This window comes from Paroedura picta, chromosome 13 (assembly GCF_049243985.1).
Source record: "Paroedura picta isolate Pp20150507F chromosome 13, Ppicta_v3.0, whole genome shotgun sequence".
NCBI classification, from domain to species: Eukaryota; Metazoa; Chordata; class Lepidosauria; order Squamata; family Gekkonidae; genus Paroedura; species Paroedura picta.
Window position 1 is genome coordinate 12,313,241 of NC_135381.1, and position 20,670 is coordinate 12,333,910.

General features: G+C 47.7%; 1 protein-coding gene across 1 annotated transcript; it reads right to left on the reverse strand.

The window, feature by feature from the left end:
• Positions 1-23: 23 nt before the first annotated feature.
• On the reverse strand, positions 24-16,381 carry PLBD2 (phospholipase B domain containing 2). Its single transcript, XM_077307481.1, has 12 exons — positions 15,988-16,381; positions 13,996-14,089; positions 12,844-13,002; positions 12,195-12,295; positions 11,192-11,406; positions 9,671-9,765; positions 8,002-8,162; positions 6,774-6,869; positions 6,462-6,533; positions 5,411-5,563; positions 3,535-3,697; positions 24-2,770 (listed from the first exon to the last, which is right to left on the reverse strand). The coding sequence occupies exons 1-12, from the start codon at positions 16,206-16,208 to the stop codon at positions 2,603-2,605; spliced, it is 1,698 nt and encodes a 565-aa protein (XP_077163596.1). The 5' UTR covers positions 16,209-16,381; the 3' UTR covers positions 24-2,602.
• Positions 16,382-20,670: the final 4,289 nt, after the last annotated feature.

The window sequence follows — 20,670 nt, forward strand, 5'->3', positions numbered from 1 at the left end:
GTTCAGAAGCAAAGAAAGAGAAGTTCATTTAGATATTTATTAAAGGAAAAAAATCAAACGTTCTTCACTTTTTTTAAACACGAGACAGAAATTCCTTCATGTAGCTAACAAACCCAGGACCTCGTATAAAAAGGGAGGCCCTACGGTTCCCCCAGAAAGATTAATTTCCTTTCGATTGTTGGAGGAAAAAAACAGGGAAGGTTCATGGAAGGTGCACACTGTTTGCATAAATGCTTTTCACATTTCTTTTGTTAATTTCAGCCCAAAACTCGCATTGGCTAAAACATGACCAAATTACTACTGGCTTTCTCACCCACCTGTACGCACAGGTAGAGCCAAAAAGGTTCAAATGGTGCTGTGGGCAGGGCTGACTCACACACTGCAAGGAGATAAACCCAGGAATGCAGTGGCATGAACACATAAGCGGGACTGCAGCTTTCTGACATGTTAATATGGATATCCTGCTTACATAACCTGCTTGCCAGATAACCTCTCTCTCTTCTTCAGCTTTTAGTGTACATTTAAAAATAACTTAGATGTACACCCAAACACTCACATGTGAAGGAGCCCTTGTTTAGTGTCCAGAATTTTAAAATGCCCGTCTTTCAATTAAGAAAAATGACTCCATGTTATTTCCCGAAGAAACCACAGAAAATGATTTCTTCTCAAAGGGCTTAGAGCAGGGGTGGCCAAAACTGTGGTTCTCCAGATGTCCATGGACTAGTGACTATGAGCATCTGCCAACTGGCCATGCTGGCAGGGGCTCATAGGAATTATAGTCCATGGACATCTGGAGGGCCACAGTTTGACTACCCCTGGATTACAGTCTGCCTTAGGCAGACACAGCTGGACAGTAAGAAGTCAAGTAAGCCCAAACACTTCCATATCTTAGATGAGAACAATACAAATACTACCAAGCAGCCTTCAACTTGGCCAAATTCCCTTTTAAATTTGCTTTGCCCCAGGGATCGGCAAAGGAGATGCAAACCCTTTTGTGCAAAAGCAGGAATTTGCGGGCACCAACAACGGGAAATGTTCCTTCCATACTCCAGAAACCTGAAATCTTGCAGGAGGTTGCTAGGCCATTCGATTTTTTTTTTTAACGCGATGCTGGAGTTCAGACCTACCCAACTGAAAACAAGAATGTCTTCTCCTCCATAGACCCCGCCTACTGACCCCAGATATTGGGGAGAGGTATTCAGAACTGCTGAAAAGGCACCCCGCACAGGAGCCGTCCAAGAAGTAAAATACAGCTCTGTAGCTCAACATGGATGATAAACACAACTCTAATGCAAGACAATAGCAGCAAAATTATTCCTAGAAAGGACAAGCACTTCTTTCAAGCGTAGGAATTGCTTTCAGGACAAACTGGTCAAGTCATTTGTATTCATAAACAAACAGAGAGAGATGTCAGCACATACACACAAACACACACATGATCAGAAAGAAAATATTATTTGAAGACATGAGGAAGAACTAAAATGGAGGTCAGGCAGTACCAGATGGAAGAAACTAAGGCAATGTCTGCACCAGAAATAGAAAACGGTTTAACTCTTGTGCTTCTTTTCATCAGAACTCTGCAAAGTTTGATACCCGTGTGTGCACCCATGTCACAACAGTTCAGCCAACTCAGAACTAGCTTCTGTTTGCAGCACATGTGGACTCAGGTCTTTGGTAAATCACATTCAAAAGAGAATCCCCTAGGTCAGAATTCCTAAAATGCAATGCTGCACATTTCTCCCCTTAGGACTTCTTGTGAGCGGAACACCTTCCTACAACAAGATGAGGGGACCTGCAACAAAAAAGCAGGTCCCTTCTGGGACAAGAAGTCCCTCCAGCACTGGTTTAAAAACTTAAATGGATGCCACTTCCAGGGATACTGCTGGAGCTTCATCAATCCAGGAAAGGCAGCAGAGGCAGGGGACAAGCAAGGCAATCCTATTTCTGTCTGGGAGGAGAAAGGAAACAAAAGCATCACACTCAATGCCAATTGTTTTTAATGTCCCAGATGCAGACGAAGTAATCCTTAAATTCTGCATCGGGCAAAACTGAATTCCGTGACCTACTCAACTTATTCTAACCTGCAGGATCCCTCTCACTCTGCATAATATGCAGTACAATCTTTAACAATTTCCTAAAGTGTATTCCATCCAGGACTGATCAGGTTCTGGTAGAAACGGGGGGAAAAGACAAAGAGCTATCACAGGCTGACTGTAGCCACTCTCGCTGGAAATGTTATACAGCCACCTCTCTGGCTTCTGTTAGCAAGCATTTGCCCACAAATTTGCAAGCATCTCCTTGCAAAGGCCAGAAACTTGTCCATTAAGATAAATGCTACCTGACATTCTCAGGTAGCTGTATTCTGCACCCGCAAACCACCATCAGCATCCGTCCCACTGTATCCTTGTGCGATTGCAGCTCATATTGCAGCTCTAATTACGGCCCATCATTCTCAAATGCTCAAACCCTTTTGAGAATAAAAAACAAGGCATCTGTCGTTCCTTCAATAAGAGGCAGCCAAGGTTGCAGCACCCGGTTCTCCGCTACAAGGCAACAGCTGCGATTGCATCGTCATGGAGCCCAGAGGAGTGACCCAGAGGAATCAGCCCCAGCAGACTTGGATGGGAGAGAATTTCCACTGGTCAGGATGGCCCATGTGCAGAAGACTGACAAAGGGGGAGGTGCTCCACCGGAACGGAGGGAGGTCATCCCAGGTAGGCCCGCTGGTGGCAATGAAGTTGTATTTCTTGGCCATCTCAAAGGAAGTGACCTGAAGGAAGAGAGGAAGGAGAGGCGGAGTCACCAACAACCACAAGCCTACTGCTTTCTGGCTCAAAATAATTTAACCTCTTGCTCCCCAGAGGAAGCAAGAATATGGCTGACTGTCCTCTGGCCAAGGCACAGCTGCTGGAGAGAGAGAAACGTGGCATGTTTTTTTTCTCGCTCTTTCTCCAAGGCACTCTCCAAGCATCAAAGGCCCTCCTTTCCACATTTTTGTCCTCACAAAAGCCTTGTGAAGTAGCTTAGGTTGTCAGAGTGACTGGGTTTATGGCAACGCCCAGAAGTGAATGCACTCAATACACACACACGTGGCGACGTCTGTCAGAAGCCAAGGACAGAAGAAACCGGAGAAGCCTCAAGTGGCAGGCTGTTCTATGGACTGGTGAAAGTCCTCACATGGGCATATTAGTCTTGGCTCGGAGAGTATAGATTTACAAGGCAAAAAAGCTAATAACACAAATTCCTGTGCATCTCTATCCAAAGCTAGCCTCCCACCCATCCTCCATCCACCCATCCTCCATCCACCCATCCTCCATCCATCCCTCCCTCCCTCCCTCCTCCATCCATCCATCCCTCCCTCCCTCCTTCCATCCCTCCCTCCATCCCTCCCTCCATCCCTCCCTCCCTCCATCCCTCCCTCCTCCATCCATCCTCCATCCATCCATCTTCTCCAACCTCTCAACACAAATTCTGCATGCATTTCTATGGCTCTCTCTCATGCACACATGCGCATGCGCATGCACATTCCCTCACCTTCATGTCAGTGCCTCCGTGTGGTCTCTGGCGCAAGGCCCCAAAGGGATAGGTGCCATTGGCAGGGTTGAGATCCGAGCGGGCGGCGATCGAGTTCTCCCCATTTTGAGACGGGTTACACTCCTGGCACCGGGAGAGCGGATCCTTTGGGAAATTGTTGAATCTGCGTTAAGGTAACAGGGAGGAAGTGAATAGGGGAAGAGGCAGCTTGGGTCTCAAGGCACTGAGATGTCTCTAGCTGCAAAAGGCACCTGCTTACAGAAAGGACTTGCTGAAGCGCAGGAGAGAAGCACTTGGCAAGCCAGGAAGTAACATTGTGAGATCTGTTCTCTCTCTTTTCCCTGCACCATCAGAATAGATGAAGAAGCAGGCAGCGGGTACACAAGGGTAAGAGGTGAATGATATGCTTATTTCTGACTCTGTGCGGAATCTGCCTGCCGAAAAGAAACTGGACAATCCCAAAAAGGCAACAAAGGAAAAAAGAATCTGTCCAATGGCTTAATCAAAGTTTAAGAGTCTCTGTTATCTCTTTATTTCCACCTGGAAATTCAATATATTCACTGAAAGTGCTGCCGTTTTTGATAATCACTTGAAAATATAATTAGCGAAAAATGCTCTCTTGGTGTGGAGAGTCAAGAGCTTAATACTGAATTTATTAATTTATTAATAACAACTTTGTGGAGGACTCATTTTGCCACTGATGAAAGCACTGAAAACAGAGAATAATCTAGAGACCGTTTTGGCAGAGTCCAGGTGGAAATAAAGAGATAACAGAGACTCTTAAACTTTGATTAAGCCATTGGACAGATTCTTTTTTCCTTTGTTGAATCTGCCTGCCGAAGCAGCACTCCCCATTGTTTCACAGGCCACCTGCAACAGTCTCGTGGGGTTTCCTGGTTACTGCTGAGGCTAGTCATGCAGTACAGTACAAATGGGGCTCCTACAAGGCAGGTTTCCCTGCACCTTGGGCTTTTGCTGGGGGGTAAAGAGATAATGACTGGGGAAGGCACTGGCAAACCACCCCATATTGAGTCTGCCATGAAAACGCTAGAGGGCGTCACCCCAAGGGTTAGACATGACTCAGTGCTTGCACAGGGGATACCTTTACCTTTAGGGTTTTCAAGGTGAGACATTCAGAGGTGCTTTGCCATTGTCAACCTCTGTGAGGTGACCCTGGCATTCCTCAATATTCTCCTATCCACGTACTAACCAGGGCCAACCCTACAGGTCTCTGTGCTCAGGATAGCCCAATCCCATCAGATCTCAGAAGCTAAGTAGGGTTGGCCATGGTTTATCTTTGGATGGGAGACCACCAAGGCAGTTCAGGGTTGCTATGGAGTGGCTGGCAACAGGAAACCACCTCTGTTCATCTCACACCTTTGCCTCGATGACACTTTACACCACCACAAGTGTCTGAAGGTTCAGATGTTCATCACATGCTTTTAGATGCAATTGCCACATTTCCGCTCAGTGTTACAGGAAACATTCCCCGTCCTCTCGCTGTAAATGCCAGCAAATTTGGGCTCTGCTCCTGAAGTGGTGGCGAATTTGTGGACCCAACTGAATGCTAATGGAACATTTGTGATTCCTCAGTCCAAAACCTCACTCATCCCACTTTTCATAGAATCATAGAACCATAGAGTTGGAAGGGGCCATACAGGCCATCTAGCCCAACCCCCTGCTCTACGCAGGATCAGCCCTAAGCATCCTAAAGCATCCAAGAAAACTGTGTATCCAACCTTTGCTTGAAGACTGCCAGTGACCACTCTTTTGACCACTCAGCCTTCCAAAAGGCAGGAGGGAGGGGGAACTGTGGTAACGTTCTCTTGGTAAGTAAATTTCAACACACCGCAGACAGGGTCAGCAAATATCTCACCGCATGAGCCGAATCATAGAGCCCATGTCCCTAACGAGAGTCTGGTTGCGCCGGAATATCTGGGCTCTGGGGTTTTTGTCATAGGTGAACCAGTCGCCGTACTTCTTCACCAGCCCAGGAAGGCCGCTGGCATTGAAGACCTCTTCAAAGTACCTGAGGGTGGAGAAATAAGTCACTCAGATAAGAAGAAGGAGAGTTGGTTCTTATCTGCTGCTTTTCTCTACCTGAAGGAATCTCAAAGCGGCTTACAATTGTGTTCCCTTTCCTCTCCCCACAACAGACACCCTGTGAGGAAGGTGAGGCTGAGAGAGCCCTGATATTACTGCTCGGCCCGGACAGCTTTATCAGTGTTGTAGCGAGCCCAAGGTCACCTAGCAGGCTGTACGTGCGGGGTGCTTCGCTCTGCAACAACTAATCGCCTGGTGATCTCTGGCCCAAAAGAGGCCCAACTAGCCTCAACCAGGGACAGGGCCTTTTCAACCTTGGCCCCTGCCTGGTGGAATGAGCTCCCAGAGAATACCAGGGTCTTATCAGAACTAAAAGAGTTCCGTAGGGCCTCTAAGACTAAGCTCTTCTGCTGGGTTTACAGTTGAGGCCAGCTTAGACACAAATAAAGGCAGGCGTCCCCCACTGCAATCCAACAGCTCTTCCGCCTACCCTAACAAGAACCCTCCATGGAGACAGCACCAGTTGTCAGCTTGATGCATTTATTTTAATTGTTTTAATGATTTTAATTGTCTTTGTATTTTCACAATGCTCTAAAACCACCTTGAGACAGCAGCTGCAACAGGGGCAGGTCTACAATTTTACTAATAAATTAAAAATAAATAAACAGACAGGACAGGAGGGTGAAAGGCTGCTGTCCCCTGAAACCTGTTTGCACAGCTCCTCAGCCCGTTGCCCCCCAGCCCAGAAAGCAAGGCTGCTTTTCCCTGCCGAGAAAAGCTGAAGAGGCAACAGTCGTGGGGAGGGGAGGGGAGGGGAGGGCAGGGCAGGGGAGGGCAGGGGAGGGGAGGGGAGGGCAGGGGAGGGCAGGGGAGGGGATGCTCACGGCACATTGTAGCTTGCCCAGTATCCCTTCTGATACAGTTCCTGAGTCTTGTCATCCGCAACCATCATCCCACTAGAGAGAAAAGGAAAGAAAAACGGGGGGGGGGATTAATTTGGGTTTGAAAAACAGCCATTAAAGAAAGAAATCTGACACGTACATCTCTAGCAAGACCCAACCTCCCCACCAACGGAGGCAGGAGGAGACATCACTGAAGCAAAACACTGCAAGAGGGGATTCACTTTGAAAGGGGATGGGGTGGAAAGACAGCCAAGTAGGCCATTTTGCACAGAAAATATCTTTTAGAGAACTCACGGAATCTGCTCCAGGACCGTCAACACACCCTTCTGAAGATCAGACTTGCCTGGGACGAAAGACTTGTAGTCCACAATCATCCACTGGTTATTGTACCTGTGCAAAAATGACAACGGATGAATGTTGGGATGCACAATACATTTAAATTAGGAATCAGCAGCCCACGGGACAGAAAAGTAAATACATCCTGAGCTCAGGCCTAACCCCAACCTGAAGTCCTAAAACCAGATGGGGAAGGATGTGATGCACAAAGGCTGAACGAGGCACGACAGGAAAGTGGGAATGCACTTGTAGGGGCAGCATTCAGTCTCCTGGGAATCCAGGCTATCTTTATTTTAAAAGAAAGACTCCTGCTCTAGTGGCTGAGAAGATGCATGTGAAGGTATCTGAGTAAGGTCCATTTACTTGTCAGAAGCCACAGGAGCAGTTGGGGGCAAGGCTTCAGAGTCTCATAGCTCCCTGTCCTTCCCCACCACTCCCAAAGTCAAGTTATACAAAGCAGCAGAATTATGCAAAACAAAAATCACACATATTTGCATACTCTAGCCATTTTGGTGAAGTAGTTAGGAGTGTGGACTTCTAATCTGGCATGCTGGGTTTGATTCTGCACTGCCCTACATGCAGACAGCTAGGAGGCCTTGGGCTCGCCATGGCACTGATAAAACTGTTCTGACTGAGCAGTAATATCAGGGCTCTCTCAACCTCACCCACCTCACAGGGTGTCTGTTGTGGAGAGAGGGAAGAGAAGGTGACTATAAGCCGCTTTGAGCCTCCTTCAGGTAGAGAAAAGCGGCGTATAAGAACCAACTCTTCTTCTTCCTCTTCTTCTTCATCTTCTTTGTCTTCTTCTACACTCTTGGGAGGGTAAGGGGGGTTTCTACTCATTCCTTCTTCCTCCTGAAGACCCCCATTTGCCTTCCATGCTGTTCCTGGAGGTCCCCTGGACTGCCAGGGGGGGAATGTCAAAGACATTCTATTCCACAGACAAAAGTGCAAAATTTAGCATTGATCCAATCCAGGGTGTAGAACTCAGCTGTCCTAAGTGTAGGATTCTGAACTGGTTGGGAGACGACTATTACAAGCTGCACAGCCTACGCAGCGGTTGTGCGAGACCCTGATTGTGACGAAGGATGACGCAGAAGAACACTGCCACAGGCAGTCTTGTGGGTCTTCAGCGGCAGCCCTGAAAACATCGTTTTCTTCCTCACCCCTGCCACACTTCACTCACGTGCCGCTGTTGAACTGCTTGAAGAGGAGGGCCCAATCCGGTCCGCTCTTGGCCAACCGATTGGCCACGATGTTGCGCAGCCATTCCAGAACACTGTCCTTGGGCTGGATGTACTTCCACAAATCGTTGTTGCTGTTCCCTATGGTGGTTTCCAGAGTCACCTGCAGAGACGAAAGTTCCAAGCAGGTTACAGCATTTCTCCCACACGCTCCGTTTCTTTTAGCCCTCAGGTGTCTGATCTAAACAATTCTACTTCACTGGGCTATTGGCAAGCGCCTTGCGGGTATATTTCTGGCACAGGTTTCTCCACTCGGCTGGTGGTGGTACCCCACTTACGGAGTAGCCTGTCCAGAACTTGGTGTCAACTTGCATCTTTTAGGCAACAAGTAAAACCCTTGTAATGTAAAACACTGTCATGTGATGTTAGAAATATGTATTGTCATTTTAAATTTAACTCTGGTCTCAGGATGAGATAACTTGCCAGCACAGCTTGTCACCTGCAGGGAAGTTTCCATGCTTGGGTGGAGATGGATGGGGCCAGCAACTGGTCTCTTTCAATTATTCCTTTTCACAACTGGGAAAGTGTCTACCATTAATTAGTAACCTTGACATTTTTATTTCTCCAATGACTTTGTGACCTACAACTGAACGCAAAAGGACTGATTAGCTGTTTTAGCGAAGAATTATCACACGGCATCATATAGCTTAATTTGGATATTATGACAATTTACTAATTTATTTTACCTTACTAGAAATTAAGCCCGCTGTATAAAAAATGCCGTGGGCGCTAGCGGGCTGTGGGTGGGTGCGGGAGGCCCCCCCGGCCCTCAGCTTCAGTGTGGGGCTCCGAGCCCCGCGCTGAAGCTTGCCCCGGCCCCCCCATCTCCGGGGCCGACTCGAGGGGGGGAGCCTTCGGGGCGGCTCAAGGGGAAGGCCCGCCGCGTCACAGATGCAGCTAGGCTGTCCTTTGGCCCTCCCCCAAAGCCTCCCCCTCTGGCCGCCTCCCACCCGACTCCGGGGCGGGCCAAGGGACAGCCCAGCCACATCTGTGACCAGCCGCCCCAAAGGCTCCCCCCCTCTGAGGGCCACATGGTAGGCTAGGGTGGCCGGCAGCTTACTTGCCGTGTCGGCGGACGGCCATGTAATGGCGCCTGTAGGCCGAAGGCGGCCCAGGTTGGGGGGTGGGCGGGTCAGGAAGCGGTTCCGGGGACAAGGGGCCAATCGGCAGCCGCGGACTGACAAGCAGAGGGCCCAATCGGCAGTCTGTTGTGGGGAGAGGAAAGGGAAGGCAACTGTAAGCTGCTTTGAGACTCCTTCGGGTAAAGAAAAGCGGCATATAAGAACCAACTCTTCTTCTTCTTCTACCTCAGAATCAAATCTAAGTGATCAAGTGGTTTATCTTCCCCACCCCTGTGGCTGTTGTCTCCGTGAACCTTCCAATATGGATGAACCACCCAGTACTAAGTTGTGTTATTATTAATAATCGACTCCTTTTACATGAATGCTAGCAGAACCTTTGGAGGACAGAGATGTAGGCCCCCGAATAAGGTTCAGCTCTCTCATCCAGCCCAGGCTCAAGAACCATCGCAAAGCCAAGCCAATGGACGAGGCCCTCCCAACCCCATCCAAAGCACAGAAGGGGGGGGGGACCAAGGAATAAACTGCTCACCAAGCCGCTGCTCAAGATGTAGAAGTCATCTCCGGAGAAAATGGCACCTGGGTATGAGGAGAATGCCTGGGTGTAGCCAGGAATCACAGTGTCACCTGCAAAGCCCGATTGCAAATTGTCATTAGCTGCCAACTGGCAATGAGATACATTCTACACTCCTGCTTTGAAGGATGGAATGAGGTCGCTGTAAGCCAGAGGCTCTTCCCCTGCACAAAATGTCCATCAAATACTGGCAGTCATAAGCACATGCAAGTTCTATTGTCCAGAATCCAAAAAAGCAATGGTGGGTGTGTTCGATGGCTTGGGCATGCCAAAGGATGCTTGCCTTTTTTTTAAAAAGCAACCATCCTCCAAGAATTCAGATAACAAACTAGTTTTGAAAATACCTTCAGTTTCCAAAGCAAATTGTGATGCAGTGTTATGGCAACATTCTTAGGATTTATGCATTCAGTTAGCACATTTTTTATCCTGACTTTCCTCAAAGGTGGTACATGTGTCTCTCCCATCCTTAGAGTTGCCAACTCCAGGTGAGAAAATTCCTGGAGATTTGGGGGTGGAGCCTGAGGAGGGCAGAGACTGGGCCATGGAAAGTAGGTATAATGCCATGAAGTCCACATTTAGGGGCTGTCATTTTCTTCAGGGGAACTAAGCTATGTAGTCTGGAGATCTTAGTTCCTGGAGATCACCAGGCCCTACCTGGAGGTTAAGCAAACGAAGAACGGAAAACACTGTGTGTAGGTTTCTAAGACAGCTGTGATAAGAGTTCCTTGTTTATTCAAAACATATGACTAGAACAGCTAAAAGCCACACCGGTTAAATTGGATTTTCAATAATCTTCCTCAGCAGGCCATATCTGCATTAGAATTTACAAAATATTTATGTAATCTGTATAAGACCAGCTAGACACTAAGAAAATTAAGTATATGCTTACATTACATTTAAAGGCAAAAAGAATAACTTTTAATAAAAATGACAAAACAAAGTTTCATAAAGAACACACATCTTAAATACAGATTCACTCCTATTGGTATTTAAGATGTGTATTCTTTATTAAACTACTGAGTGGTCATCCCTAACCCTTCCTGGAGGTTGACAACCTCACTCCATCCTCCATTCTCCCCCCCTTCACAACAACCCTGCGAGATAGGACTTGGCTAAGAGCAAATGACTGAACCAAAGTTACCCAGCACGTTTTCTGGCAAGCATGAATTGGAACCCAGGCCTCTGCCAGCCTAAGTCCAGCACTCAAACCACTTCACTAAACTGGATCTCTAGATTCTAACCATTACAAGTAACAGCAGCAGAAATCCTGCTCCACAAGCTTCCCACCAGTTCAAGATTGCAAGAGTCCACTTTCCTTTCAGACAATGCAATATTTTGCATTGACCTGTTTAGGTGAAGAGAAGCATGTGACCCGTTTAGACCTTTCTATATTCTCCAGATTAAGCCCTGATCTCTAATCTGCACAGGAAAAGTCCTGATTCCCCAATCCCCATTCCTTCGCTTCTTCCTGCGACTCACTCTGAGAAGAAGTCCGGAAAAGCAAGGTGTACTTCTTGATGATGCGCAGCATGGACTGGTAGGTATTCCACGTGTCATGGGAGACGTAGAGGTCCTGGTTGCCAGGCAACAGCTTGATCAAGGCCGAGCAGGAGCCAGAGCCAAGGACACGCTGGCTTTCCGATTTATTAAAGGCCGCTTCCAGGTCTTCCAAGTCACCCCCTAGCTGGAACAAGCTGGCGGAAAAGAACCAAAGAGTTGGAGTGAGGGACCTGCCCTCTTCCCCTACGATAAAGCTTTTCTCCTATCGCACATAGGTTGGATATATTTGGGCTGACTGTTCCCTAGATCAGAGATAAAACAGATTAGATTCTGTAGTCTCCAAGACCTCTGTGCTCTCCTGATAACTACTCAAGAACTGGAAATGGAGAAATGGCTAAACCACAGCTGATCTGCTTTGTACCAGGACGGCCCCAGAACTAATCCCCAGTGTCTCTCATTAAAAGGATCAGCTAACAGATGAGATTAAATACCTCAGCCTCAGACCCTGGAAATCCACTGCCAGTCAGAAGAGACTTGGGGAGAACAATGGTCTAATTTGCTATGAGAAGAAACTCAACCAACTCCCTCTTTTGTCTGCATTCCAAGGTCCCTAAATCCTTTTGAAGTAGGGGGGATACTGACCTCCATCCCTGAGCCCCAGGAAAATTACTTAAAATTCCTAAAAGCCTTGGAAAAGATTTGGAACATCAATACAAAAGCAACGGCAATGTCGGTCCTCTTATTATGGTCAGCCAGTCACCACAAAGTAGTGAGAAAGTTTCCAAGTTCTACACCACTCTTCTTCAGGCTACCCTGGTTTTAAATGGGGCAGAGGGTTATAAAAAAAATTTCCAAGGCTTAATGTGGGAGCTGATTCATTATGTACCAGCATTCAAAAGCACATTTACAGTGACCATCACATGTGAGTCATCCCCATGTGGCTTAATTTTCTTCCCTCATAGGTACCAAGAAGGGGACTCACAGAAAGCCGAAGGGGGCAATGGAGAACTTGCCGGAAGGGAAGGCCACACGTCCGCTGTAACCATCTTCAAGGCCCTTCAACTGAAGCAAGGCAAGGCGAACCTGGACATTTGAATGGGCACACAGGGATCACTTAAAGACTCAGAAATTAAAAATGGCAAATGCTCTCACAGGACAGATCCAAGCCCTATGTGTCAGAGACAGGCAATCCAAATCTTTCCTTCCCTGATTAACAGAAGGCTCATTCCTGCATGAGGTAAGCCCAGCCTCTAAGTTGTGCAGGGCCCATATGCCTTTCAAGATCAAATGAGCTACTTATACAGGTGTTCCTTTTCTGTTGCCAAATAACACTGGCAACTGAAAAACAAGGCTTTTTGAGTGAGGGCACCCGCCTTAGGAAATTAGCTCACTCAACACATCAGGCGGATTTCACTAAGATCTTTTCTTTTTAAGCAAGTCCTTGAATCCACAAATGGTGCGGCAAGATGTTCACAGCAGAGGCTTCTAAACTGGTCCTGGGCTCTCTCTGGATGTACTGATGTTTCTTTTGCTGCCTGGTTCTATACTGTGATGTTTTCATTAGATTGGATGTGTCTTTCATTAGGATGTGAATTAACGAACTGATAAGAGGAGAATCTCCTCGCCCTCACCTGATGCCAGTATTCGGAGTCTTGCTGGGTCTCCATCTCTTGCTCCATCCAGGCCAGGTTAGTTTCAATATAGCTCTTTAATTTTTCACAGTAGTCCGTTTGGTACTTGAAGGGGCCACAGTAGCCCACCATGGTGTTCATCCAATGCATGTAGATGAGCTGGAATGCAGGGGTCGGGCAGAGATAGAGAAGTTACTGAGGCTGCTTTATGAAACACAAAAAGGTGTTGAGAAATTGGGAAAATCCATGGGCTATTAGTTTGGTCCTATCAATTATCACATGGTTCTTTTATTTCAAAACACGCACACAAAGAACAAGGACAAGAAACACACACACAAATAATAATCAAATATAACAATGGTGGCAGATCTGAATGTAACATCTGTCTCCCACTTCAAGACAGATAACAGAAAGGCTTCATAATGAGTGGCTTTAATGTATGCTTTATTGTTATGGTGATTATAATAAACATTCTGTTAATTTATCCTTATATGCTGTTACCTGCTCAGCCTCCAGGGAAGGGCAGATTATTATATATATATATCCGCCCTTCCCTACGGCTCTGGTATTGTAAATAATAGTAACTTTATTTTTGTAGCCCGCCCTTCCTGGGTAGGAAACAACATGGTTTAAAAGCAATTAAATCACATAATGAAATCAGCATAAAAATCAAGAAAAAAGATGAAGAAGAGTTGGTTCTTATATGCTACTTTTCTCTACCTGAAGGAGTCTCAAAGCGGTTTTCAATCACCTTCCCTTTCCTCTCCCCAAAACAGACACCCTGTGAGGGAGGTGAGGCTGAGAGAGCCCCAATCTTACCGCTCAGCCAGAACAGCTTTATCAGTGCTGTGGTGAGCCCAAGGTCACCCAGTTGGCTGCATGTGGAGAAGCGCGGAATCAAACCCAGCTCACCAGATTAGAAGCCTGCACTTCTGACCACTACACCAAGCTGTTTATAAATTACAGTAATCCCCCAACTGCATTGCTCCAGTTAGCATCTAAAATGGCTTTCTAGTGTCAAGGGAATTACTCTCTGCACATGTTCAGAGACCACTCTATTTCTTAATCGTCCGTAAGTCGCAGCGCTGAAGCCCAAAAGCAGGGGAGGGCAAGGTTGCTGAAGTGTGCTGGTTCTTACATACTGACTCTCACCTGTTCAGACACCGCAGCTTCCGCCAGCCCTGCTGCATAGGCCTGGAGGCTGTCATTATACTTCTCATTGGTGGTCACCTCCAAGAAGGCCCATCTGCCAAACAGAGAGAAGGGCACACGAGGAAAGGATCAGGGCAAAAAGACACGCGCTGATTATTGTCCAGCACTAGGACTTCTTTATCACACTGGCAAATTCCTTTCTATCAGCATTATCTAGTTTTCAGATAGAAGAACACAAATCAAAGAGAAGTGCGACAACAAAGTTACCCTTTAAATGCATTTCAAACATGCTTAAATGATTCAGACAAACAACTGCACAAAACTCTAAGTTTAAATACATAACAAACCTTTTGTAATAGACTGCCTAACAATATGTTACCTGTCTAACAAGGCTGGGAGTGCCTCTGTGGGGGCTAATTACTACTTGGACTGGGTCTTGTTTTTAACTGTCCTGTCTTTAGAACATCCCCTTTCTTCTGTCGTGCATATAAAGGAAAGTATACCTCCAAGCACCTAACGCCATGAGCTGGGATGAGTCAAAGCTTATGCTGGAATGCATTTTATAAATCTTGGCAATACCAGTTAACTCTTATTTTATCCCAATGTTCCTAAAACACAAACAGTTCTTGCACAAGTGAAAATCTGGACCAGATGGGTATAATTTCCAGTCTGGCAAATTTCAGCACTAAGTAGAACTTTACTGAGTAAATAGCAGGAGGGGGCGGATTTCACATTCAGAGTAGTTCAGCAGTGGAATGGGCTACCTAAGGAGGTATGGGATTGTAGATTTGTATCTGTTTTTATGTGGTTTTATCATTTCATTGTAAACCACCACGAGCCGGCAGGGCCTGGGAGTGGCGGTCAATAAATATAATCATAGAGATTAGATTAGAGGGATGTATGGATGGATGGATGGATAGAGGAGGGTGAGCTCACCCTGAATGGCGGTCTCCAAGTAGCGGCTGAACAGGTACTCATCATGGATACTTCAGGCCAGTGGTTCTCAACCTTCCTAATGCCGCAACCCTTTAATACAGTTCTTCACGTTGTGGTGACCCCCAACCATAAAATGATACAAGTGTTCTTTCACAGAAATTAAACCGAAACTGACCAATGGCGTGAAAATCCATTGTTCATGATTGTATATAAATTGTTTTATTCCCTGGGGTTTCTCAGTTCTGTTCTGCCTCTTGTCCCACCATGCCGATCTCGCTCTTTTCCACTGCTCCAGACAGATGAACATTCTATCTTGATCTACCCCGCAAGGCTGTTGTGCGGATGGTGCCACCCCCCTCCCCACCAAGCTGTTTGCCCTGCCGCAACTCCTGTGAAAGGATCATTCGACCTCCCCCCCCCAAAGGGGTCCTGACCCCCAGGTTGAGAACCACTGCTTTAGGCTGATCCTGGGTTGAGCAGGGGATTGGACTAGATGGCCTGCTAGGCCCGTTCCAATTCTAGGATTCTACTCCATCGAATAGAAGGCCGCAATCCTATGCATGCCCTTTTTTCTTTTTGCCTTAAAGCACAGCCACCCCATAGGGCAGGGGTAGTCAAACTGCGGCCCTCCAGATGTCCATGGACTACAATTCCCAGGAGCCCCCTGCCAGCGAATGCTGGCAGGGGGCTCCTGGGAATTGTAGTCCATGGACATCTGGAGGGCCGCAGTTTGACTACCCCTGCCATAGGGTATTGAAGGAAAGAGACATTCAATTGCTTTTTCCATTGCCTGCCTCCACGTCAATTCCCGACCCTGTAACGGTGAAACCTCCCCCAGCTCGCGCAACGCGCCCTCCCCAGGGAGTAAATCCTGCTCAACTCAACGGGATTTACTCTTGAGCAGAGCTCCGTTACACCCAAGGGCAAAACCGCGTCTTAAAGTCTTCGCCAGTCCCGCTCTCCTGCAAGGGCTCCCTGCGACTGCAGCGGGCATGCCACCCCGGCCCTGGCGAGTAACCCGGAGTAGGACCGCGCTCCCTGCAACTTCCAACCTACCCGTTGCTCCGGATGCCGTCGGTGAGGTTGGCCCAGGCGACCGCCGCAGGCTCCCAGCCGCTGGCCACCTTGGGCTGCCCGGAGACGGGGTCCAGCACCACCGAGCAGCTCTGCGCGGGCTCCGAGCCGGCTCCGGGGAAGGGCGGCGGAAGGGCGGCCTGCAAAAGGGCCGGCCAGGCGAGCAGCAGCAGCGGCAGCCGCGGCATCCAGGGTGCCGCCATGGGGAAGGCGAAGAGGAAGCGGCGCCGGGCGGGTCCAGCGCAGGACGCACGGAAGGACTGCTCGCCACCGCCCACGTGAGGCGCTGATGCCGCCGGAGGAGGAGCCCGGTCGGGGCGGCCGCTGGGCCCGAGGGACTCCGTGGCAGCGCGCAGCCACCCCGCCAGCCGTGCGCGCTTAGGGGAGGGGCGGGTAACGTTTCAGGCGGCTCCTGCCGTCTCCGATCATGCTAGTCCTTCGCGTCCAGCTGTCACTTAGCAGAAGAGGAGTTAGGTTTTATACCCCGCTTTTCACTACCCCAAGGGCTCTCCATGCGGCTTAAGAGAGCCAGCTTGATGCATGGATGGAGATGTTTATTTAGATTTTTATACCGCCCTACCTTACGGCTCTGGGCAGTTTACATAAAACGTCATAGGGTAATTACATAGAACATCATAACAATTATAAAAACCATAACATAACATATTAACTGTGGTCCTCCAGATGTCCATGGACTAATAGAATAGGCTCCCAAGCCAGCAAACGCTGGCAGGGGCTCCTGGGAATTGTAGTCCATGGACATCTGGAGGACCACAGGTTGACTACCTCTGAACTAGAGTATTTCAACAGAAACATTGTTCAACAGCAACTTTAAGGGAACCCTTAGGTCAGGGGTAGTCAAACTGCGGCCCTCCAGATGTCCATGGACTACAATTCCCAGAAGCCCCTGCCAGCATTCGCTGGCAGGGGCTCCTGGGAATTGTAGTCCATGGACATCTGGAGGACCACAGGTTGACTACCTCTGAACTAGAGTATTTCAACAGAAACATTGTTCAACAGTAACTTTAAGGGAACCCTTAGGTCAGGGGTAGTCAAACTGCGGCCCTCCAGATGTCCATGGACTACAATTCCCAGAAGCCCCTGCCAGCATTCGCTGGCAGGGGCTTCTGGGAATTGTAGTCCATGGACATCTGGAGGGCCGCAGTTTGACTACCCCTGCCTTAAGTAGATTAGATTCAGTCATATCAGGAGCAGCGGGAGGGGGGGAGCCTGTTGGTCAGGCTCAAGCAAATGCCTGGTGGAGGAGCTCCCTTTTGCAGGCCCTGAAAAATTGTGGTTCAGGCAGGGCCCTGATCTTTTCAGGGAGTTTGTTCCACCAGGTGGGGGTCAGGACAAAAAAAGCTTTGGCCCTTGCTGAGGTCAGACGTGCCTCTTTGAGGCCAGGGATCACCAGCCAGTTGGAAGTGGCGGAGGATAGTGCTCTTTTGGGGGTGTAGGCAGAGAGACAGTCTCTCAGGTACACTGAGAGGCCCAGACCGTGTGTGGCCTTGAAGGTAAGTACCAAAACCTTAAGCCTAATCCGGAATTCAATTGGGAGCCAGCTGAGTTGCTGGAGTACAGTGAGAATCCTGGCCACCGTGTTCTGCACTAGTTGTAGTTTCCGGGTCAAGGATAAGGGTAGGCCTGCATAGAGCAAGTTGCAGAAGTCTAGTCTAGAGGTGACTGTCACATGGATCATAGAGTTGGAAGGGACCTCCTGGGTCATCTAACCCCCTGCACTATGCAGGACATTCACAACCCTAACACTCATCCACTGTAACCTGACACCCCCTTGAGCCTTCACAGAATCAGCCGTCAGATGGCTATCCAGCCTCTGTTTAAAAATTTCCAAAGGTGGAGAACCGACCACCTCCCGAGGAAGCCTGTTCCATTGGAAACTGCTCTGTCAGGAACTTCTTCCTGATGCTTAGATGGAATTCATCCCATTGGTTCTGGTCCGTCCCTCCAGGACAAGAGAGAACAACTCTGCTCCATCCTCTGTATGGCACCCTTTTAAATACTTGATGGTTATCAGATCTCCTCTCCAGGCTAAACAGACCAAGCTCCCCCAACCTTTTTTCATATGTCTTGGTCTCAAAACCCCCTCACCATCTTTGTTGCTCTCCTCTGGACACGCTCCAGTTTGTCTACATCTTTTTTCAAGTGTGGTGCCCAAAACTGAACACAGTACTCCAAGTGAGGCCGAACCTCCAGTGATCTGGACACAATACTCCATTTGATACAGCCCAAAATCTTATTTGCCTTTTTAGCCACCAAGTCACCCTGTTGGCTCATGTTCAACTTTGGGCACATCCCCTTTCCACTCCCTTCAGGCCCATCATTGGCCATTTGGGTGGGGTGGGTCAGTGTGACCATATAAGGTCACAACCCCCAGTAATTGTTTAACAATTTAAAAATATATATAAAAATTAATAACCTCCCACCACAATTTTAAAATACATATACAAAATTAATCACCTCCCACCAATTCGGGAAATTGGCCCTTCCAGGGCCATCAAGAAACCCATCTGCTGAACAACATCTCCCATTCATTTCTCCTGGGCTTGTAAATAAAGTTATTTCCAGAAAAGTGAGTTCCCCACTCAGAAGCGGGGTTAGCCACAAATATATATTTTAAAAGAGAATTTGACAGCATTGACTGGAACCCATGTAAGGTTCAAGAAAGGAGCATCTTTGCCTCAAGGGCATGCCCCTTGTAGAGAGAAATATCTTGGCCCACCCAAGTTCTGATGTCCCCAGGCAGGGAGAAAACAATTTGGCTTTCAAAGGACAGCTGTACTTGATCTTGCCAAAGCACTTTTGGGTTGTTTGCTTTTTACACAGCTCTTGAGCCATCAAGAGGCCTCTGCTCTTCCAGTGGAACTGCCTTGAATTTTCCTCAACACAACAACACCCTCCCCCATGAACCCAAAGCCCCCGGGTGACTGAGTTCAGTCTCAGCATGTGATAACTGGAGAGCAATTTAACAAGATGCCGTATTGACCTGTTAATCTCTTAAATCTCTTATGTCAGGAGGCAGGTGATAAGTCCCTGTTGTCCCACGAGGGCTGCTAGGCCTTCAGAGAGGCCTGCAGAATGGAAAAGGGACTGGCAAAACATCAGGGGAGAACTTATTTTGTGTAGGAGACCACTGCCCCTGCTTGGATCTGTAACAATAATAATACTTAATGTTTACATAGTGCTGACCTGGTTCGAAATACTTCACAAACACTGCCTTCTTGTGATTTGATTTGAAGTTGTGATTTGATGGTGATTTGAAGAGTTCACCATGATCTCAGCCAAATCCCAATGATACCCCTCAAAGAGCACAGTGCTGCACTCCGCTAACGCCAACTTTTTGGTGATCCCCGGCCTTTGAGAAGCGTGCCTGGGCTCGACTAGACCAGGGTCTTTTTGGTGAAATGAGCTGCTGGTTGATATCCGAGCTAAAGCCAGCACTTATTGGTATCTAAATGGGCCCCCTGCCACCCTCCACCCTTCTCCATCTAGATCTGGGTTGAAAGGTTGATCCACTTGTCTCCAGGTTTATAGAGATGGTGCATGTTTTTTTTCTTTTTCTTGTCTAATCGATTGTTTTCAATGTATATGGTTTCAGCTTTTGTATGAGTTTTTTTACTGCTGTTAACTGCCCTGAGATTGCTGCTAAAGAGAAGCAGCATAGAAATTAATGTTTAAATTAATATTATCTTCCTAGATTAAACATACAAAGCTGCCTTATACCCAGTGCCAACAGTAACAATCAGATTTCTGGTGTAAAATGGTTTTGTATGTGTGTGAAAGTATGTTTATTATGTTAAATCACAGTATGACCCTGCTATGTGGGCTGGCCTAGCGTTTGCTTTGGCCTGATTGAGTTTTGAGTCCAGAGTTTTGATTGGCTGAAAATCTTCTATTATTCCTTCTCAGGAGGAATGATAGAATTATAGAGCTGGAAGGGACAGCCAGGGTCATGTAGTCTAGCCCCTTGCACAGTGCAGGAACTCACAGCCACCTGCCTACTCACAGGGACCCAAATTTCATGCCCAAGTGATTCCACCCTCCAAAAATTGGCGTGTGTGTGTGTGTATGTTTTATTTTTAGGGTAGTATTTGCTTGTGAGTAGCTTTGGTTGGGACTGAGCCCCCTGGGGCTACCTGTTTAATGTGTAGGGAATACTTGCTTGCTTTTGACCACCCAAATGGGTCCTCCTGCTCTGCAGTGCTTTTTAAATGTTAGACTCCCGTGTGGTTTCTTTCCCCACCTAGCAGTGCTTTGTGCTTTTTAACCACTGTGTAAAAAGCTGCTCTTCCTTTACCGTTCAGTCTGGGCTGAGACAAACCAAAGGTCACCCAGCTGGTTGCATGTAGGGGAGGTGCAGAGTATCAAACCCAGATTAGAAATTGGCACTCCTACCACTACGCCAAGATGGCTCTTTAGTTTGAGGAAGAAGGCCTGCACTCGAAAGCTTACGCCTTGAATAAATCTTGCTTGGTTTTCATTTTTGTTAGGCTTGAGTATTATTATGATTGCGTATTAGTGATATTGTCCCGAAACGGCAAATTCCCCCAGATTAGATGCTGGCGGCTCTTGCAGAAAGCGCGTCTCGCGGCACCCGGCGTGCCAAAATATAGGTGCAATAAAAGATTGCCTGGCGATGCGGGAGGC